At 44.7% G+C, this 23,253-nt stretch overlaps 1 protein-coding gene across 8 annotated transcripts in view; it reads left to right on the top strand.

Annotated features, from left to right (window-relative positions):
* Fyco1 (FYVE and coiled-coil domain autophagy adaptor 1) overlaps window positions 1-23,253 on the top strand; it is a 72,963-nt gene that overhangs the window by 28,932 nt on the left and 20,778 nt on the right. For all 8 annotated transcript variants that reach the window (XM_057766979.1, XM_057766978.1, XM_057766980.1 and 5 more), the window contains 6 exons: window positions 7,580-7,672; window positions 8,037-8,155; window positions 10,776-10,943; window positions 13,021-13,170; window positions 13,782-13,993; window positions 17,273-17,417. In XM_057766979.1, the coding sequence (XP_057622962.1) occupies window positions 7,580-7,672; window positions 8,037-8,155; window positions 10,776-10,943; window positions 13,021-13,170; window positions 13,782-13,993; window positions 17,273-17,417 (887 nt within the window). The remainder of the gene's footprint in view (window positions 1-7,579; window positions 7,673-8,036; window positions 8,156-10,775; window positions 10,944-13,020; window positions 13,171-13,781; window positions 13,994-17,272; window positions 17,418-23,253) is intronic.

Genomic DNA, 23,253 nt, shown 5'->3' with positions numbered 1-23,253 from the left:
CTACCCTTGCCCTTTCTTTTGGAGCCCTATCATCCATCTGGTCACCAGTCTGTGACATCCTGAGTCCTAACTAGTCCTTAATAAATAGTCAGCTTCTCCGGGAACTGGCTCAGTTTAGAAAAGCAAGGCCCTTAAAGGAGACAAATCTGAGGACCTCTCCCCCTCCGATAGACCATGAGCCTTTGATACTCATGAAGAAAAGAGGCTAAAGAGTGGTAGATAAGAACAATGACAAGTAGACACAGTACTGTGATTCCCAGTGTGTGCCCTAGTGGGTCTGAACCTGCCTCTGTGCTCTCAGCCTCCTCTGCACCCTCTTCTGCCCTTCCTAAAAGTGCCCTCTCCAGCCCATGAGGCCATGTGAGCCTCATGGGCCACTTTTTTCACTTGCAGAAATTAATTCTGGGGAGGCACCGGCAGGCAGGCCTAGGCGGTGGAAGCACCGGCGCGCAGGCAAGCCCGGGCAGCAGAGGCACCGGCAGGCAGGCAAGTCCGGGCGGCAGAGGCACCGGCGCGCAGGCAGGCCCGGGTGGCGGAGGCACCGGCAGGCAGGCCCGGGTGGCAGAGGCACCAGCAGGCAGGCCCAGGCGGCGGAAACACTGGCGCGCAGGCAGGCCCAGGCGGCGGAGGCACCGGCAGGCAGGCCCAGGTGGAGGAGGCACCGGCAGGCAGGCATGTCCGGGCGGCGGAGGCACCGGCGCGCAGGCAGGCCCGGGCGGCGGAGGCACCAGCAGGCAGGCCCGGGTGTCTGAGGCACCGGCAGGCAGGCCTAGGCGGAGGAAGCACCGGCAGGCAGGCCCAGGCGGCGGAGGCACCGGCAGGCAGGCCCAGGCGGCGGAGGCACCAGCAGGCAGGCCCGGGCAGCGGAGGCACCGGCAGGCAGGCAAGTCCGGGCTGCGGAGGCACCGGCGCGCAGGCAGGCCCGGGCCCGGCAGGCAGGCAAGTCCGGGCGGCGGAGGCACCGGCGCACAGGCAGGCCCGGGCGGCGGAGGCACCGGCAGGCAGGCCTAGGCGGCGGAAGCACCGGCGCGCAGGCAGGCCCGGGCGGCGGAGGCACCGGCAGGCAGGCCCGGGTGGAGGAGGCACCGGCAGCCAGGCCTAGGCGGCAGAAGCACCGGCGCGCAGGCAGTCCCGGGCGGCGGAGGCACCGGCAGCCAGGCCCTGGTGGCAGAGGCACCGGCAGGCAGGCCTAGGCGGCGGAAGCACCGGCGCACAGGCAGGCCCGGGCGGCGGAGGCACCGGCAGGCAGGCAAGTCCGGGCGGCGGAGGCACCGGCGGGCAGGCGGGCCCAGGTGGCGGAGGCACTGGATGCAGGATAGTGCAGGCAAGAAACAGTGAAGCCCGCACTGAGAGCAGATTGCCCCGCTACAATTAAATCAAACCCAATAGATTGCATCGGTAAGAGGAGATGGGCAGACACCAGGGCAAGAATTCACCCAACAATCTGAAAAACAACATGAAAACACCAGAACCCAATGATCTTACAACACAAGGACTTGAACACCCTAACACAGGAGAAGAGGAAAAAACTGACTTTTTGAAAGCAATAGAGTCCCTTAAACAACATGTGAAAAACGCCCTCATAGAAATGGATGAGAAGTATAACAAAAAGTTTGAAGAAATGAGTAAATACGTAAATGATACCCTGGGAAGCCAAGAAAAAACGATCAAACAGGTAATGGAAACAGTCCAAGAATTGAAAACTGAAATGGAAGCAAGGAAGAAAACACAAACTGAGGACCAGCTGGATATGGCAAATATAGGTCAACGAGCAGAGACTACAGAAACAAGCATAATCAATAGAATACAAGAGATAGAAGAAAGAATCTCAGATTCTGAAGACACCATAGAGAAAATAAACGGACTGATCAAAGAAAACACCAAAACCAACAAATTCTCATCACAAAACATTCAGGAAATATGGGACACAATAAAAAGACCAAACCTAAGAATAATAGGGATAGAAGAAGGAGAAGAGGCACAGCTCAAAGGTCCAGAAAACATTTTTAACAAAATTATGGAAGAAAACTTCCCCAACATAAAGAAAGATATTCCTTTGAATATTCAAGAAGCATACAGAACACCAAACAGACTGGATCAAAAAAAAACATCCCCTCGCCATATAATAATCAAAACACAAAATATACAGATTAAAGAAAGAATATTAAGAGCTGCAAAGGAAAAAGGCCAAGTAACTTATAAAGGTAAACTGATCAGACTTACACCTGACTTCTCTATGGAAACCATGAAAGCCAGAAGGTCCTGGATAGAGGTACTACAGAAACTAAGAGACCATGGATGCAAACCCAAACTACTATACCCAGCCAAGCTATCGTTCACTATCAATGGAGAAAACAAGATATTCCAGGATAAGAACAAATTTAAACAATACGTTGCCACAAATCCAGCCCTACAGAAAGTAATAGAAGGAAAATCACAACCCAAGGAATCCAACATTGCCAACACTGCCTACAATAACCCAGGCATCTAGCGACCCTTCAACAGCACTGTTGTAATATCTGCGGCAGGGCTGCTTCCCACCGCCACCTGGCCGCCCGCGTGGCTTAGCTTATGCCCCGAAATAATTACACGGAAACTGTATTCTTTTAATCACTGCCTGGCCCATTAGTTCCAGCCTCTTATTGGCTAGCTCTTACATATTGATCTAACCCATTTCTAATATTCTGTGTAGTACCACGAGCTGGCTTACCAGGAAAGATCTTAACCTGCGTCTGTCTGGAGTGGGAGAATCATGGCGACTCACTGACTCGGCTTCTTTCTCCCAGCATTCTGTTCTGTCTACTCCGCCTACCTAATTTTCTGTCCTATTAAAGGGGCCAAGACAGTTTCTTTATTACTTAACCAATGAAACAACAGATAGAAAGATGACCCACCTCCATCATTTCCCCTTTTTCTGTTTAAACAAAAAAGAAAGGCGTTCACTTTGACATAGTAAAATTACATATAACAAAACAGTTATCAAGCAAGAATTACAGTTACAATATTTATATCTATTTTATCTTTTATCATAACTAAGGAAAACTATAATTATCTATCCATTCTTCAACTCCATCAAAGACTCCAGAAGGATATAATATTACCTAAGTAAACAAGAAATAAGAAACTTCAAACTCTAGAAATGACAGAGACATCTCGCTGCCTGGACAGTCACCCAAAGTTCTTTTGTACCGTTGGGGCATCCATCTTTGGCCTTCAGGCCCATAGTATCCAGCAGACATTTTCATCAAGCAGGAAATTCCAAAGACAGTTCAGTCACTTTTTGCTATGTCCTGCAGAATGTCTCGTAGACTCTTTCATGAGTCAGGAACCCCGAAAGACCATCTCACCTTTAGGCAAGTTCAGCAGTCCTCTCTCTGCGGGTTCTTTGTATCCAGTTTATGCATCCGTCCATGCAAGAGCAGTTTCTTGCCCAAATGGCTATCAAACTCCTTAAGGAGCCTCTTCGGTGCCCATCTTCCTCTTGAAGTAGATTGGTGCTGCCAGGAGCAGACGTGTCTCATTATCATGAAAAGCCCTAAATTATTAAAACAGTTAAATGCCATATTCTGTAGCCTTTGAAAGATATGAAGAATGCCTATCTGAAATATATCTCTATATATCTAGAAAATCTAACTAACATGACTAAAAGCTTGACAATTATCGATGATTATCCATTAACAACCTATATACATTACATTTTTAAATGAACTATACAATCACAATACCTTAATCAAGATTAGAAATACATATACATATAACAAAATTGACCTTAAAATCTATACCAATGCAAATTATTCATATCTATATCATATCCCCCTTTAAATGTAAAAGAACATTTATAAACCATATTTGGGAACATGGGCGCAGTTTTTTTCTCCAAACTGCTTCCTGCTGAATGGGGGCGCTGTATTCAGATCTTTCATGGTGTAACCTGTGTGTCAGGGTCATCTCAGTCAGCAGTTGAGTGAAGTAATTTTCTGAAGGTGTTCACAGCAACCTTTCAGGAGGGCGTGGTCTATCATACCATATTGGGATAGACGCAATCCACAGAGTCTTATCCTCTGTGAAAACAAAAGAAGACCCTCTCCAAAGCATCATATCCTTAGACCCATATTCTGAAATCATAATACCCTTATATCCATTCTGGTTTAGCTTGGCAGCCCATATAATGAAATGTCTCTCTGCACTTAGCTCCTTTACAGTCAAAAATTTTAAAGAAAACACAATAATACAAAGAATCCAGACTCTCTGTGAATTTTCCATTTTTACGTGGCTTATTTTTCTTTATTTCTTTTAATCTATAACTATCTGTACTGTCTCTTTAAAGACTTTACCCTTTTTTTAAGACATTAACTTTATTCTTTATATATATATTTTCTCTCTCTCAAGCCTACGTACATTCATCCAACAGTGTCTGAATCAGTTCTATTGTGAATCTGTAATTTTTTTACTATCCAGGAGCATTTCTTAAAATGTTAAGCACTTCTTAAAAACTTAAGTTGCACCATGTACAGATAATACGGTACCGCCTGTGTCCTGCTCAGTCCAAACCTTAACTGCGCCATTATTATGGTAATTATGGTAGTTCCTGCCTGAGACCAGCACAGTTCAGCATGGCGGAGCTGAGCCGCTCCTGCCTCAGAGCCATTTGGTGCCCCTGAGCCACACACAGTTCCAGGCACAAAGCAGTCCACATTGCCATCAAGCAAGCCATAGCACTTTACTCCAAAAGATCCATTCAAAGACTCTGTCTCCCGCAGGAGCCAGACAGAGATCGCAGTGGCGGCACAGCCCAGAAAGCAGGCAATTTTAAAACAGCCAGTTTTTTCCTGTTGCTGAGTCAGGACAATTTCTTTGCCGCACGCAACCCACAGACAGCAAAAAGCTGTCTTAAATTCTCTCTGTGTCCTTTTTAAGCCCTCTCAGGTTTTACGTGGAGTTCATTAGCACGTTGGATGCCACTCTGTTGTAATAGGAGCGGCGGACTACGTTCCCGGCACCCGGCCGCCCGCATGGCTTAGCTTATGCCCCGAAATAATTACACGGAAACTGTATTCTTTTAATCACTGCCTGGCCCATTAGTTCCAGCCTCTTATTGGCTAGCTCTTACATATTGATCTAACCCATTTCTAATATTCTGTGTAGTACCACGAGCTGGCTTACCAGGAAAGATCTTAACCTGCGTCTGTCTGGAGTGGGAGAATCATGGCGACTCACGACTCAGCTTCTTTCTCCCAGCATTCTGTTCTGTCTACTCCGCCTACCTAATTTTCTGTCCTATTAAAGGGGCCAAGACAGTTTCTTTATTACTTAACCAATGAAACAACAGATAGAAAGATGACCCACCTCCATCACAGCACAACTCAAAGAAGGGAGACACACAAACTCTTCTACCAAAAGCAATAAGAATAACCGGAGGTAACAACCACTGGTCATTAATATCACTTAATATTAATGGTCTCAATTCACCAATAAAAAGGCACAGGCTAAGAGATTGGATACGAAAACAGGATCCAACAGTCTGCTGTTTGCAAGAAACTCATCTCAACCACAAAGACAGGCATCTACTCAGAGTAAAGGGTTGGGAAAAGGTTTTTCAAGCAAATGGTCCTAAGAAAAAAGCAGGTGTGGCCATACTAATTTCTAACAAAACTGACTTCAAACTAAAATCAATCAGAAGAGATCGAGAGGGACACTTTATACTCATAACAGGAACAATTCAGCAGGATGAAGTCTCAATCCTGAATATCTATGCCCCTAATATAAAAGCACCCACTTATGTAAAAGAAATACTGCTAAAACTCAAGGCAGACATCAAATCACACACACTAGTAGTAGGAGACTTCAACACACCTCTCTCACCAATGGACAGGTCAATCAGACAGAAAACTAATAAAGAATTAAGAGAATTGTTGGAGGTAATGAATCAAATGGACTTAACAGACATCTATAGAACACTCCACCCAAATAGGAAAGAATACACCTTCTTCTCTGCAGCTCATGGAACCTTCTCGAAAATTGACCACATACTTGGAAACAAAGGAAACCTCCACAGATACAAAAAAATATCAGTGGCCACCTGTGTCTTATCAGATCACCACGGATTAAAGTTAGAAGGCACCAACAATGCTACCCCCAGAAAGCTGACAAACTCATGGAAACTGAACAGTCAACTACTGAACCACACCTGGGTCAAGGAAGAAATTAAGAAAGAAATTAAAGTCTTCCTTGAATTTAATGAAAACAAAGAGACAACATACTCAAACCTATGGGACACGATGAAAGCAGTGCTAAGAGGAAAGTTCATAGCACTAAGTGCCCACTTAAAGAAAAAGGAGAAAGCATACATTGGGGACTTAACAGCACACCTGAAAGCTCTAGAAAAAAAAGAAGCAGACGCGCCCAGGAGGAGTAGAAGACTGGAAATAATCAAACTGAGGGCAGAAATCAACAAAATAGAAACACAGAAAACAGTCCAAAGAATCAATGAAACAAAAAGTTGGTTCTTGGAGAAAATCAACAACCTAGATGCCCTTCAATCGAAGAATGGATGAAGAAAGTATGGAATATATACATATTAGAGTACTACTCAGTAGTAAAAAACAATGACTTCTTGAATTTTGCATACAAATGGACGGAAATAGAAAACACTATCCTGAGTGAGTTAAGCCAGACCCAAAAAGAGGAACATGGGATGTACTCACTCATATTTGGTTTCTAGACATAAATAAAGGACATTGAGACTATAATTCGTGATTCTAGAGAAGCTAAATAAGAAGTTGAACCCAAAGAAAAACATATAAGCATCCTCCTGAATATTAACCTTCATCAGGCGATGAAAGAAGACAGAGACAGAGACCAACATTGGAGCACTGGACTGAAGTCTCACGATCCAAAGGAGGAGCAGAAGGAGAGAGAGCACGAGCAAGGAACTCAGGACCGCAAGGGGTGCACCCACACACTGAGGCAAAGGGGATGTTCTATCGGGAACTCACCAAGGCCAGCTGGCCGGGGTCTGAAAAAGCATGGGACAAAACCGGTCTCGCTGAACATAACGGACAATGCGGACTACTGAGAACTGAAGAACAATGGCAATGGGTTCTTGATCCTATTGCACGTAATGGCTTTGTGGGAGCCCAGGTAGTTTGGATGCTCACCTTAATAGACCTGGATGGAGGTGGGTGGTCCTTGGACCTCCCACAGGGCAGAGAAACCTGCTTGCTCTTTGGGCTGAGGAGGGAGGAAGACTTGATTGGGGGAGGGGGGGAATTGGAGGTGGTGGCGGGGAAGAGGCAGAAATCTTTAATAATTAAATAAATTAATTAATAAAAATAAATAAATAAAAAATAAAAGTTCCACTTGCTCTGGAAAAAAAAAAAGAAATTAATTCTGCTTGGAATAAGCTGAGACTTTCCCTTGTAAATTTGCAAGTATTTTGTTAGCAGTAGAGAAGAAGCTTGTTGAGGAGCCACTTCAGGAAACAGTGCAGTTATGTTTTTAGAAATCATTTTGGGTGATAAAGATGAAGGAGTCTCAGAGCAAGAACCTCTCTCTTACGATGCTTCCTCATCCTTTCCAGAAGGCCAATGAAGAGTGTGAGAGCCTCAGGGTCCAGCTCGAAGAGCAGAGCCGGGAGCTGCAAGTGACTAAGGAGGCTGTGCACGAACTGAAGGTGGGCCTGGCAGGTGTGCTGTCAAGGAAAGGGGGTCTGATCTGCTTTTACTGAATTGATGTCGATGCTCTTCATAATGCTGCCAGTTCTCAAACTGAGACAGTCATTGGTTCAGACAGTTGACTCCCTTCCCCTCTTTAGACTTTGAACTAAAAGGAAATTGTTCTTAGTCACCTCTGTTGGCATTCTCTAGTGCCACTGGTCCCACTCGTAGCCTCACTCGGTGCCATTGCACTCCAACTTCAGCACAAAACCTTCCCTTAGAAGTGGCCCTGTCAGGATGTGTGAGTAGCATACCAGTCTCTTCTTCCGTGGAGGGTAAGCTTTGTACGCTTTGTGTCTTCTCCCGGATATCTTATACCAGGTCACCAAGGCAGCCATGGAAGAGAAACTGAACTGTACCAGCAGCCGTCTTGCAGAGTGCCAGGCCACTCTGCAGCACAAAGACGAAGAAAGCACGACTCTTCGAAAAAGCCTAGAAAGGTCAGTCACCGGATCACCCACACAGCCGCTGGTGACCTTCAGGGAGTGGGTAGGTGCACTCATTTTAGAAAGTCAGCCACTTGTACTAGATGAGGAAGTCGAGCAAAAGTCATGCCATCAGAAAGCACAGGGCCAGAAGCTTGCACAGAAAAAGCAGCTGTCTTCCTGCCATAGTTCACAGGAGGCAAGGTGCCTTCCATCTGGTGCAGCTTTATATCTCCAGCAAGGTACACACTAACTGCATACTTCCAAAAAACTGAAAGCAGGCATAGTTAGAGCATGAAAATAACGGGAATAAGAACAAGCATTGAGTCCTGCTTGCAGTGTGGCATGTTCTAAATGCAGCTTTGCCGGCTGAACATCTTAAGCTGGACGCTTGAGAGCAGAAGGGCGTTATCTTCATATTTCAGAGCAGTTTGGATTTCAGATTTTCAAAATTAGGAATGTTTAACCTGTAATTACCTATTGAGTCTTCCTAACAGTCCTGTGAGAGGGGTTAGTTCCTCCCCATTTTATCACTCTCAGCTTGAGGCCATGTGGAGTTGTGAAACTGAGCCCACTTCTGCAGATGGCCCAAACTAGTGTAGCTAGGACCTGCTGAGAAAAGTTCATCAAGGAGAGGACCCCTTGGGTGCCACCAAAAAAGCAAGGATATCAGATTGTCCTTAGCCTGTACCCATCCCTTTTCTCCTGCCACCTGCCTTCCTGCTTGACTCCGGATTCAGTGAAGCCTAGAGATTGGCCCATTTCTTACAGCTCCTAGTCAGGTCTTGGTCATGTGGTTTAAACAGAGGACACACTTGGACTGGTATTTTTAAAGGCTATAAGAATAAAAGCTGGGTATGCTGCCACATTTTTTAAAACTTTTTATTGATTCTTTGTGGACTTTAAATCATACATCCCAGCCCCACTCATCTCTCCATCTCCTCTCCTCTGTTCTCTGTCCTTTGTGACTGACTACCCACCCCCCCCAAAAAATGTAAAAGTATAGCCTCAAAAAAAAAAAGAAGAAAGAAAAGAAAATTTTGACATAGAAGCTATAGTATGTACCAGTGAGTCATACAGTACACCCCTTAGTCCAAACATCTTTACTTACAAGTGTTCTTTGCAATGGATCATTGGTCTGGTCAAGGCCTCTGGCTTCTACTACTCTGTAGATACAGTGGAACTCCTTCTTGATATTCTGTTGTTGTCTTGTGGAATTGTAGATCCAGCCCCTCCAGCAGTTTATAAATGACGTGGGTGTTTGGATGGACCAAGTCATAGCCCTGTCTCTGAGACTAGGTGCTAGCAGGGTTGGTCAGCCTGCCAGGTTTCCCTCATTGTCACCACTAGGGCGAGCTCTTCAGCACTGCCCCAGCTAGTCACCCAGTGCAGCAGGGAACAAGGAGCAGGGCCGGTTCTCCTGCTCTCATGACCCCAGGGCCAACTCTTCACCACCACAGGTGGCAAGGGGAGGGTAAGTTCTTCTCTTCCTCACCTACTCCACCATATGGCAGGGGAGGGGTGAAGTCAGATCACCCACACACTTTCAGGGGTGGTGAGGAGAATCACCTGCAGGCCTGTCAACAGGGTCAACTCTACTGTGGCAAATGTTTTTAATCCCAGAATTCGGGGGGGGGGGGCAAAAGGCAGGTGAATTTCTTTGAGTTTGAGGCCATCCTAGTCTAAATAGCAAGTTCCAAGCCAGCCAGAGTTACATAGTGAGGCCCTATTTCAAAAAAACAAAGCCAAATGCTATAAGAATGGTATATGGAAGATCTCAGAGGATTGTTTTAGCTGCTCAGAATTGCATAGTTCATCTTCCTAGGATTAGACTCCCTTGATGTTTTGTGTTGTGTACTCTGAAATCATTTTGTGGACATTGACTATTTAATAAGCTCTGATAGCTATGTGTAAGACTTAGCTGGAAAGCATGCAAACAATGTACTCTTTGCATAGAATTTCTGTTTAATGGAGTTCTTACAAACACCTTGCTGGATCTTGGGGTTTGTAACATTCTTAGAAACTACCATCTAAGGGGATAGTTAAGCTGCATGTGGAATGCATGGGATTGGGCAGACAGCCAGCTCCACCAGCCCCCTCTGTTGTATGCTAAGATTCCACAGGGCCTAGAACAGAATTTCAGGGGATTGGAGGACTTACCGGGTAAAAGGCCTGCTAAAGACCCAGCACCCTCCTCAAAGCAGAGTCCCAAAGACACCTGAGAGCAAGGACCCTCTTCATAACCACCTTTGAGACACCATGCCTTTACTTTATGTCCTGACTCATCACCCCTGCTCATCATCCATCACCACTTCATAAGTCTTTTCCCATCTGGCTCCTTCCAGCCTCAAGTCCTATCTAGAAATCCTTACAGGAGTGCCGTGTCTCACTCACTGAGTATGTTAACATCCTGGAATGTCTCCGCCATTCCAGAATACCCCTTCATATTTGACAGGGAGGTAGGGGGAGTCTCAGATTCTGGGATAATGCATAACCTGTGAAGAGGTCATGTCTCACCATGAGAGGGAAAGGCCAAGAGGTCGGCAGGACCTGTAATTGAAGGCCAGAAGAGCCCACAGATTCCAGGAAGCTGAATGTCAGAACTAACCAGGAAAATGCATTTCTCCTCTCCCAGAACTCAGAAGGAACTTGAAAAGGCCACATCAAAAATCCAAGAATATTATAACAAACTCTGCCAGGAGGTGACAAACAGGGAAAGGAATGACCAGAAGATGCATGCAGACCTAGACGACCTGAACAGAACCAAGAAATACCTTGAGGAACGGCTGATAGAGCTGCTCAGGTGAGTGTGAGGCAGTGGAAGACCCTGTCTATGATTGGCTTTTCTTAGGAAAAAATACATTTCTGGAAATGGACCCTCCTCCTCAAGGTCTGTCCAATGGTGTGCTGTCAGGGAGCCATATGCCTGCAGGATCCCACTAGGCTTTGGCATTCTTGAAGGCTGGATTTCCCTGGGTTTTTGTGTGGATGTGGGTTTATGTTCAAACTCTGAGTGCCTGGCAAAGGATGACAGTAAAATGACATTTAGTAACTGGTCATTTCCCCATCCCTTGCCTATCTCCAGTGAACCTTTTCTTGTACTGTCCCACTTTCCTAAGAGTGGGGCTCCCTGTCGGGACCCAGCAGCAGCATCCATGTGGGAACCAAACTGGAGGGGACTCTGAGGGTCCCAGTATGTGCCACTCTTGCCACTCAAAACCAGCCTTTACTTTCCAAGACAGACATGGGGATGTGAAATGTCCTGGTGGTAAATGCATGCAAGTCACTCACAACTTTAACTTTTTCTTAAAGGAATCAAATATGGAAGATAAAATATTATAACTGTTTTCCTCCCTCCCTCCCTTCCTTCCTTTTTCCCTTCCTTTCTGTGACAAAACACTTGACAAAGGCAACTTAAGGGAAGAAAGATTTTTTTGTTTTTTTTGAACTTGGGGTCCAGATAGTTTCAGTCAGTATTGGCAGACAAGGCATGGCAGTGGGATTGGTTCAGTCCATAGCAGTAGGAGCTTAAGGCAGTAGTAATAATACTCCATGTCTTAGCAGATAAGAAAGTAGAGACTCCCCATGACCCACCTCCACCAGCTATGCCTTTCCCCCCAAAAGTTCCATGGCCTCCTTAAATGGCATCACTAGCTTTGTGGGGCCAAGAGATCAAACACATGAGGGGCTATTTCAAACTCAAGTCATAATAATTATACTTCATTCAACCTCAACAGGAATCAATCCATGGCCACTTACATCTTCCCACCTCTAGATTGCTTTGAAGCAAAACCCAGACAAAGTATTACTTTATCTATGAATATTCCATATCAAACTTTCCAAGTCAATAAATATTTTTGCTTTATTTGGCTGTATTTTATTTTGAGACAGGGTCTTACCATGTAGTCTGGCTGACCTGAGACTCCCTATGTAGATAAGTCAGGCCTCAAACTCACAGAAATCTCCCTGCCTATCTGCCTCCTGAGTTCTGGGATTAAAAAATGTATGCTATCACACCAGCTTCCAAGACAAGAGCTCTTACACAACTACGCCTTGAAAAATGAATGTGTCAAGAGACAATCGATAAAACCCAAGGCAGATAAGATCTTACTCACTTGCATTTGTGGTGGGAGAGTCATGACTGTAATATGCCTATATCTACTCACTTGTTAGAATTCCAGGTATCTTCTTGAGGAATGTGGTAGAGAAACCAACTAGCATTCTCACAGTCCAGGGTGTGAGTATCTGGCTTCCTAGGGACATATTGGTCAGATGCTGTGGACTAGCTTGAAGAACAAGCTGGACCAGAAGATGAGTCAGCCCGTCTCCTTACAATTTAGGCATCCTTGAAAAAAGTCAGTCATCTTTATATTCCTAACCCTTACCCACTTCCAGAGGACCTGGGTTCAATTTTCAGTACCCATCTTTAATTACAATCCTAGGGGATCAGATGCCCTCTTCACACTTCAAGGTCACTGCACACACATGGTACACAGTCAATACATTCAGCAAACTGCATATTGCATGCACGCTCATAGCATGTCCATTATCAACCTGGTGGCATACTACTTTCATTAGTAATTTGTTTTTAGTATAAGATCTCTCAGTGATGTATCAGTGCTGGCAATTCCTTGTGGATGACACAGCCTTTGGTATATATCATGTGCCTCGTATATGCTCTCGCGTACATGGGGTCAAAGAATCAATCAATGTTTGGGGTTCCTTTGGAGAGGTCAGCACAAACCTTGAGCTGAGAAGAGAGCATTTACAAGGAAAGTTATTTAGCTTCTATGGTTTGGAACATTTGATATCAGCTTTCTGAAATGAAGCAGGGTCATCCTCTGCTCCTCTTGGATTCTTAAAATGTGGTATTATTGCAGGGACAAAGATGCTCTCTGGCAAAAGTCCGATGCACTGGAATTCCAGCAAAAGCTCAGTGCTGAAGAGAAATGTCTTGGGGACATGGAAGCCAGCAACTGCCATGACTGCAAGCGGGAGTTCAGCTGGATAGTGCGGCGGCACCACTGCAGGTTAGCAGCAGGCGACTCACCAGAGTGGAAGCTGGACGAGGGATCTGAGACAAGTGTGGGTGCTGTAGCTATCTACCAAGGGAAGAGGAAGAAGGGTGTGTTATTTGGGGTCCTAGCAGGACACTGAAGGCCCCCTGAAAGGAAATGTGGGTGGGTGGGGTTAAGGGGACTCACAGGCATGTGGTACACTCAGAGAACACCAACCCTTTAGCTTCTCTTGAGCCTATGGGGGATGTAGACGGTGCCAGAGAACACAGATCCTTCCACACCTAGGAAAGATGGGTGAAGAGAAAGGCAGATTGGGAGCTTACCTAAAATCCTGACAGTAAATGTGAAATGCACACCTGTAGCCTGATGTTAGTCAGACATTTTCTCCCTGCCTCGAGGACCTACAGAAGTAAGTCATTCTCTGCTAAGCTCACCATGATGGTTTTGTTGAACTCTTATGAAATGGGCTTACAGCACACTCTACATTAAGGACAGAGCGAGGTCTGGAGAGTCATGGGCCATCAGAAACCCAACACAGAGACCTGTTCTGGTGCTTAGCAGATCTCAATGATGCACAGTCGATTGTACACCATTCTCAAAGCCTGTTGTTGTTTCATTCCCAGGATATGTGGCCACGTCTTCTGTTACTACTGCTGTAACAACTATGTTATGACTAAGCCCAGTGGCAAGAAGGAACGCTGCTGCCGAGCCTGCTTCCAGAAGTTCAGTGAAAGCCCTGGATCCCCTGATAGCAGTGGCTCTAGCACTAGCCAGGGAGAGCCCAGCCCCACAGTTTCACCAGCTAAAGCAGGCCCCCAGGCCATAGGAAACCAAGGTCAGGCCCCTGCCTTTCGGGTTCATAGATGTCACTGCTTTCTCACTATGGCCAGTTAGCTTGAGCAAGACTCATTCATTCAATGCTTCCCAAACTTAGGTGTCTAAGAGTTGCTAAATATATACTACCGCCAGCCTAAAACTTTCTTATATTTTTGGGGTAAGCAAGTAACTTTCTCCTGTCGTGATTGTGATTTAATATGAGTGTGTATACGCACATACTACCAGTTGAATATACCCCGTACCTTGAAGAGTCAGTCCTCCAGGACTTCCTTTCTGATATCCATTATCTGCCCAGTGGTAACATAAGACCAGCAGTTGTACCTTCAATAGTCAGCATCTTTCTCACTTTCTCGTCCTCCAACTCAGCCAGGAAACAGACGAAGGGTTTGATTCCTGTTACTTCTGCATCCACCCTAATAGGTGACCCAGGCTCTCTACTGGACACTACTACACTGTAGGTGTAGAGCCAAGGATTAGAGCAGAGATGGCAGAGATGGGGCTTTTCTCTGTTCAGGCATCACTGCTGGCTACAGTTAGACCTTGTGAACTCTCCTTTGATCTCAGCCTGGATGCAGGCTAAGAAACCTCCAGAATCCTATTCCTTTCTTCTTTAAATAGATCAATGGGCCCTACCACTCAGGAATGGGATTTGTGCTTTTTTAGACATAGCATTGGGGTCTTCAAATCTTTCTCAGTCTCTTCAGTACTGAAGTTTGCAAGTCCTACATAGTCTGGATATGCATTCTTTACAAACATGTCTTATAAATGTTTCCTCCCAATTTACAGCTTTTCTTTTTGAAGAGCAGAAGCTGTAGTTTTGATAAAGTAATATTTATATCACGTTCTATGTGTCAGTTTTTTTTATGTATCTAACTTTGCTTACACCTGTACTCAAAAGGTTTTTTTTCTTCTAAAAGTTTTGGGTTGGGTTTTTTGGGGGTTGGTTGTGTGAGTGGTTTGTTTGTGATGGTAACTCACTTTGTAGACAAGCTGTCCTGTTACTCTACATAGACTGGGACTCAAACTCAGAAATCTGCTTGCCTCCAACACCTGAGTGTGTTAAGGTTAAAGGTGTGTGCCACCATGCCACCACATCTGGCTTCTTCTAGTTTTTATTATTTTTTTAGGATAGTGTGTGTGTCTGTGTAACCTGTTTTGAGTTAGTTTTGGGGGTAAAGTGATAATATAGAGTATTGGATAGTTTAGTTTTTACTTCTTGTTTAGAGCTGCAACATCATTAGTTGAAGTCTATTTTGTTTTCCTCAGAATTGCCTTTCTGTGTAGGGTGGAGTTGTGGCTCAATGTTAGAGTGATTGCTTTGCATGTGAATTCAATCTAGTGATTGAATTCCCAGTGGCACATTTGGGTGCACACACACACACACACACACACAATGTTTTTGTATATTTGTAAAAAGCCAATTGAAAATAGCAAGCAAACTAAAACAAACAAACAAACAAAAAACTGACCTCATATATTTGAGTCTGTATCTTTGCTCCATTCTGTTCATCTGTGTGCCTTTTCCATCAGTTCTTACTGTATGATTACCATAGATTCTATGTTTTTTTGGTGGTGTTGTTTGGTTTTTGGTATTTTTGGTTGTTTGAGACAGAATTGATTTCTCTATGTAGCCCTGGTTGTCCTGGAACCCGTTATGTAGACCAAGTGGCTTCAAACTCACAGAAATCCACCTGCCTCTGCCTCCAAAGTACTGGAATTAAAGACATGTGCCACCATGTACAGATGGTTACTATAGAATCTTTTGTTGTTGTTGGGTTGTGGGGTGGGAGTAGGTTGTTTGTTTGGTTTTGGTTTTTTGAGACAGGATTCTCTATGAAATAGTTCTGGCTATCTTAGAACTCACTTTGTAGACCAAGCTGGCTTTGACCTCACAGAGATGAGTTTGCCTCTGCCTCCTGAGTACTGGGATGAAAGGTGTGTGCTACCATGTCTAGCTGTTTACAATAGATTCTTAATGCATCTGACTGACAGGCAAAGAAAGCTTTCCAATTTTGTTCTTCATCGAACATATAAATTCTAGAATGAGTTTCTCAGTTTCTAAAAATCCCAATGAAAACCATAATGAGGTTTTCATTGGGATTTCATTGGACCTGGAGAGCAATTTGGAGAGATTTAATATTTTTTGGTTTTTGTTTTTTGGTTGGTTGGTTGGTTTTTGTTATTTTGTTTTTCGAGACAGGGTTTCTCTGTTTAGCTTTGGAACCTGTCCTGGCACTCGCTATGTAGACCAGGCTGGCCTCAAACTCACACAGATCCACTTGCCTCTGCTTCCCAAGTGCTGGGATTAAAGGTGTGAACCACCACTACCTGTCTGAGATTTGACATCTTAATAAAGTGTTGTCCATTTTAATCCATGAACATGATATGGCTTCCATTTACTCTGGTAAACATTCTTTTGTGTATCTCTTGCCCATCTCTTTATCAGCCTCAGAAAACAGATTTAGGAGTGTAACTGGGTCCTTTTTATCATTTTTTTTCTTCTAGTTCTATTTTACAGAAACTTGAGAGGGAAAACATTACCTCTAAAGCCGAGGACAGCTAAACTGTTCTTACTAAGTAGCCAGATTCCCTTGCCCTCTCTCAGTAGTGGGTGTTCAGCACACAAAGTGATAACAGTGTTATGTGCTGAGGTTGCTTGATTTGATTTCTCTCATTTTCTGTCTGCTCTTTTTTTTCTTCTGCCTCAGACCTACCCTTATATTAAATATGAAACATGTTTATGGGTAGGTGACTGGCACAGTTACCTGCCAGTTGAGTGGTCAAGGTCAAACACAAGACTCAATGCCTCCTGCGGTTTTCTGAACAAAGAGAGGTTCTGTTCTGCCCAACAGTGGACCAGAAGAGGGGGTATGAGTCAAGTAATCTCCTGTTTCAGATTATTTCTGACTGTGTTTAATGGAGCAAGGCCTCACTGGATCAATAGATTTTCTTTGTTAGTTTCTTATCTGATATAGTTTTGATAGATTTTTTTTTCCTTCTAAATAAGGATTCTAGAGAATGTGGTAGTCCTTGAAACTTCTACTCTGCCTTTGAAAGAGGTCTTGAGGCTATATATTCAAAATTTTCTATAGTCCCTCTGTTTTCCTGGAATATTCTTCTCTTATACCTAGATAGAATAGCATCAGTTAAGAGACCATTTAAAATGTATTCCATCTTGTTCTCCATAGCAGCACCCCTCACTTCCCTATGTTATCCCTAGTCTTATGCCTAATGGTATGTTTGTCTTTTTCTCTCCTGCTTTGCCTCCACCACCCAGGAGCAAACTCAGTCTGCAGACCACCAGACGATGCTGTGTTTGACATCATCACTGATGAGGAATTGTGCCAGATTCAAGAATCTGGCTCCTCCTTGCCTGAAACACCCACTGAAACGGATTCATTGGACCCAAATATGGCTGAGCAGTGAGTAGATGTTACCTCCATTTCCTAACTACTCACTAAGTCCCTGTCCTTTGCACTTCCTCATCAAAAGACCAGGAAAATAAGATGCTAGAATTAGGATCAACTATCTCTACCAAGGGAAGATGCCTCAGAACGGTGTTCAGAGTCAGGTGGCTCTTAAAAAGTGACAATGCTTAGGAAACATTCAGGAAGGTACTGTATCAGAAAGTTCCTGGGAAGTGTGTGTGTGTGGTGCCCTGATTCAACATCTTCACTAAAGTCAGTCTTTGGCTTAGGTAACTGTATCAGCCAGCTCAGGCTGCCACAGCAAGAGACCACAGTAACTGTGGACAAAGTAGTTAAAACTGTTCAAGATTAATACCATTTATAGCTGCTTTGCGTTGGTGCAGTAGGGGAAAGGGACTCTAGGGAAAAGAGCCCTCTCATTAAAGGCTTCCGAATATGAAAATCTAAATGCATTTTACTTTCCTTTAAAAAGAGAATGTCTGAAAAGATAGAGCCACAGGAATGGTCTTCTCTGAAATAATCACCTAGAAAGTATTTTTCCAGGTTTAGCTACACAGATACTCCATTACTTCAGCTGTGATCCAAGAATACTTACCTTGGATAAGATAATACTTGGTACTTATCAAGCTGGCAGCAGAATTTGACATTGTCTACAGTCTTTGTAGGCATTGCAGATGTAAGAGCTGTAGGTCATGGAGGTTTGTACCAAGATTCTAGAGAACGGCCTGGGAGGCCAAGCAATATGTAGTAGGGTCAGATTCTCTGGTAGTCCATTAGTGGGATATGCATAAAAATTTGAGGGTAAATTACAGCGGAGACCCCAATATATTGGAGATACCAGGAATGTAGAACATTTACCAAGGAAAGCTACAGGCACCCAGTAGAACCAGTCCAAAAGTGACCCTATATGTGTAACTGGCAAGAAGGCCCATAAAGGTAGGCCTAATATCGAATGTGTTCCTCATGCCAGACATGAAACTCGGATTTAACGTTTTCACTGTTGTCATGTCTTTCTTTGTTCTACCCTCATACTGCCTTTTTAGAATGGGAATGTTTATATGAAGTATATAATTTAAATTTTGATTTTACAGGGTCTCACAATTGAGCATACCTTTAGTTCTCAAAAGGGACTTTGAACTTTGAAGCTGAACTAAGTAGATTTTGTGTTGTGAGATGGCAATGAGCCATCTTGACCCAAAGGGGTCAAGGACTAAATGTTATGTTTTGAATCCTATGTCCCTGGCAAGGTTGTTTGGAATGTTTCATCCTAGACTTGTGGCACTACTTTGAAGGCTATGGATCATTTAGAAGGTATAGCCTGACTGGTGGAAGTATAAGTCAGAGAAATTACTGAGGACCAGCCTATGAAAGTTTTACCTATCCCTGGTTCCAGCATGAGTTCTCTGCTTCCAAGCCCAATGTCATATAAATAAGTCTAAATGGAGCTTCTCTGCCATGCCTTCCCTGCTATGATGGACTAATACTCTCTGAGCCAAAATAAATCCTTTCTTAAGTTGTGCCTGTCAGATATTTTGTAATAGCAATGAGAAAAGTAGCAAATACAGTCTCAAAATTGCTTGGTCACCTTTTCTTCTGGTGAAGGATTTCTGTGAGCTTATGCTGACTCACGGTGAGATCTCTTTCTCCTGCTCAGAGTCTAAAACAGAACCAGGAATTAACTGTTATCTTTATCGTGTTAATTTCTGCCTCATGGGAGGGGTGAACTTAAATCTTCATGAGGCTGTTAGCCTAGATTTTAGGCTTAAGTGTATCTCTACACGGGTGTGTTCTCTTACTAAAGTCACTGAACTCAGCTCATGGACAAACCCCTCTCATTGTCAGACCTAAGATGGCTCCTATTCGCTGTTGCTCCTGTGACTCTAGACCAATTCTCTCCTTCCTTAAACACTTCTCCGACGTACTGGTCAGTAATCATCAATGTTCACCCTGACCCCCATGATCCAGTGGTCCCCAAGATGTCTTTTCTTCCTTTAGCAATAAACTATATTCTGTCCTTGGTACTTGGAAAGCTACATGGCCAGAAAGGTGAGTAGACCAGGAGCTAGGAACCCAGAAGGATGCCATGGACTTGAAAGCGTCTTGGCACAAACACCTGTAACCTGCGTAAAGCTTCCTCCCTCATCTTTCACCTTCCTCTTTCCTGGTAGGAACAGAAACAAAAAGCTTCTAGACTGCTGACCAGTATGTGTAGTTTTTGGTCTTGGGAAATCAGGAACTGTTCCAGAGAAAGAAAACTGCCAATATGTTAGCCTGCAGCCATCCACACAGATCTGGGATTGACTGATGGGAACCTGTGGTCCTTGTATCTCACCTGTGTGAATGAAGAGCCACCTTTCTACACTATAGAGTGTGTGTTAGCATGTATGGTAGTTTTTCCTTAGCATTCCAAGATACCAAGAGTCTGATAAAGTATGGGAAAGGAAGCCCTACACTTGCACCAGTACCCCTCACAGGAAAGTTAGAGGGAAAGGTACTCAATCTGAGGAACAAAGTAATGAAAGAGGAATTAAGCTTTGACCCTTCCTGAAAATGGCAGAACAAGGAAAAGTCTCCAGATCCAGCTTCACTCTCACAGGGAAACCTAACAGGATCTCCTGTTGGCAGCTGCCTTTCCCCCATTCCTATCTTATCTTGATTGGTGATAATTATTAGGAACGCAGCCTCACCTGTAGCAGATAGATGCCCTTCACAAGCTTTCTCCCTGTGTCCTAGACACCACTACCCAGATTTCCAGTTGTTCTCAGAACTGAGGTGATAGGTAGTTGGCTCCCGTGGCCTCTGCCCAGCTCACATACAGCCAAAGTCTCCACAGTCTGGCCTCCTCTCTCAGTACGAGATATACAGGCTGTTCAGGGTGAAGAACTTCAGCTCCGTGCCCTGTGGCCATGCAGTGCAGCCTCTAAATGAGCTCCTTTAGCTGTTTGGGAGAGCCTAGAATCTACCCCTCCTTAAGAAAGGCAATTGAAGATAGGGCCTGGGCCAGAAACCTCCTGTGGAGACAGGTTGATGCTGAGTTTTGATGTCAGCCTGGGATGTACGTATCTTCTGTGTTCACATGTTCCTCAGTACCTTCAACTTGTAGCCTCATCTTTTTTTTTTCTTAAAAAAAAAAAAAAACCAGAAAAGCCTCCTTCAGGTACCCAGATTACACGAAATGATCTGAAACCTACCCTCAGAGTCTGCTTGCCAGCAATCGCTTCAGAACCAGGGCTTTGTGGTCAGAGTGTTTAGTGCAGGAAGTGTGGTCACCAGCCAAGAGATCTGATGCCTGCTGTCACAGAAACGAAACAAGGACAGGATATGGTGATCATGGTTAAAGTTCAAAAGCCACCTTATGCCTGTATTAACCAAGGACGTCTGACTGCAGAGGATTCCAGGGCAGGCAGGCTCTCTGTGTGGTATCACACCTGCCTGAAAGCTCTGTGGCCAGTGTTTGGGGGAAGAAAAGCTGCTAACAAGGACCAGTCCTCACTCACTTCTCCTCTGAGAAAGGGAGACAGCAGTACCAAGCTGCCTATAAGGCAGCACTAACTAAGCATCTGGCCTAGGTGCTACTTTGAAGGCTGTATGGAAGCCGGATTAACCGAGAGCTGGGTTCTGTGTTCCCACTTCTGCTTTCTTGTGGCACCATCTCCTCATCCAAGACACCAAGAATTCCCAGGTGACCAGATGGCCTCTAGAAGAGAGTCACATGCATTCACCTCTCTGGAGACATAGCCATGGCCTTCATATGTCTAACTGAAGCCAGAGCCCATAAGCTCGTCCATGATCCTCAGAAATGAGGAACACAGTGGGAGGGGAGCACACAGCCTTAGCTCTGAGGCTCTGAAGCATATCTAGGACAGTCTGGACTCAAGCCGGGTCCATGTTCATCCAGCTCTTCCCCCAACTCCACTGTAGCACCCTGGCCTTTGATAGGATCTGCTGCTATTGAGCAAGAATGGGAGTCAGAGGTGAGAAAAAAGAGATCACTGAGAGCTTGAGACTTCTAACACCTCTAAGGGAGCCTACAGCAACAGCCCTCCTGGGTCATAGTGCAGGTCAGACACAAGCTCTCTTTAACTAACACATGCTGGGGTCGGGTGTGGGTGTGGGTGGGTGTATTTATTGCTAATGGTGGTATAGATACAGAAAGAGATAGAAACATGCCCCAGGTGGAATAGGTAGATGACCAGAGAATGGGGCAAATAGTGGCTTAGGAGGCATGAGAAGAAAGGTCCAAGTATAAACATTTCTGTGGGGAACCTAGAAGAAGGCATGATCCAGCAGGTTCTTACATCTCATTTGGGCAGACAGTTGGTCAGGGAAGGCCCAGGGAGCTTTGTCACCTGGCACTGAGAGATGATGAGCCAGGCCTTGAAGATGCTTTCTGGGATTAACCTAGGGTGACACTGTCTCTGAGTGCTAAGTGCCCAATCCTGCCTCTCTCCAGAATACCTGTGTAGATAGTTACAGGGCCCTTTCACCTGAGTCAACTTGCTTCCCATTTAGAGCCTATATCTCCTGAGCTGGAATATTAGGGAAATCAGGGACTCGGGTCCCATCCATTAGCAGTGTTGCAAATAAAGAAGAATCACTTAAGGTTGTTAGCCTTATCACCCTGCATAGAGCAGGCTAGTTGTTTAAGCACTTGATCTTGCATGTCACTTTACATAGCAAGGAAGTGTACTGTAGTCCTTATGTGTGTGTTTGATAAAACGGTTCAAAAGACCATATGGGTACTCCAAGGTGTGGTCACATTTTGATGAGCCAGGATTTATGTGGCATGCCCTGCATGTCCAGGAGAAAGTACACAACAGCCTATGTGACTACACCCACCCATATGGACGGCATAAGGAGCCACTACTAGATCTTCTAAGAAATGACTGCTGCTAATTTGGGGACCTTTCACTTACAAATAGATTGTGCTGTGGGGTGATTTGATTTGATCTTGAGACTGGGTCTCATGTAGCCTAAGTTGACTTCAAACTTTCTCTAGATGAGAATAACCTTAAACTTTAGATACTCCTTCCTTGACCTCCCAAACACTGGGATTGTAGGTGTGTTTCACCATGCCCAATTTGAATGTGGTGCTAGGTCCAAACCCAGGACTCCATGCACACTGGGCCAGCATCTACCAACTGAGATTCCTCCCCAGTCTATTGTGCCAGCTGTTTCAAACGTGTTATCTCAAGTCCTCCTCATGTCAACGGAGAGACTTGTGCTATCTCATTAAAAAGAAATGGGCAGAGGTTAAGAGATTTGTTCAAGTCAGGTATGCTGGCCTGTGTCTTTAACCCAGCACTTGAGAGTCAGAGGCAGGCATATTTCTGTGAGTTCAGGGCCAGGCTGGTCTATAGCAAGGAAGGAGAAAAAGGAGGGAACCTATAGTGTGAGTGCAAGCATGTTAATAGAGGCTGAGATTGATTTGCTCCCAGTCTCACCTGGTAAAGGGCAGAAAGGCAGCCTGCTCTCTCCAGCCCCTGAGCCCAGGGTTAGCTAACCTCCCATGCATTCTGGTCAGCCTTTTTAAGTAGATGTCCATATTTAGGGAAGTGATTTAGTGGTACAAACACCCAGCAAGCACCTATAGGGCTGTTCACCTGACTATCAGGATCTAGTCAGCATCAGTCCAGTCTGGCATGTAAAATTACCTCATCCTGGAGCAGTATTACAGAGTTAAACAAATGTACCCCACATCTTGGGCAAGAGCAGGAAACCACTGTGAAAACAAGATTGTTCCCATTGGTATAGTCTATTTCCTTCATAGACCACTGCCCCCAAATAATTTTAACTTATTTCCTTTATTCTAAGGCTAGAAGTTAACTGG

The sequence above is a fragment of the Chionomys nivalis genome, chromosome 4 (assembly GCF_950005125.1).
Source record: "Chionomys nivalis chromosome 4, mChiNiv1.1, whole genome shotgun sequence".
Taxonomy (NCBI): Eukaryota; Metazoa; Chordata; class Mammalia; order Rodentia; family Cricetidae; genus Chionomys; species Chionomys nivalis.
The sequence above is the reverse complement of the archived record's forward strand: the minus strand, read 5'-3'. Positions and strand labels throughout refer to the sequence as shown.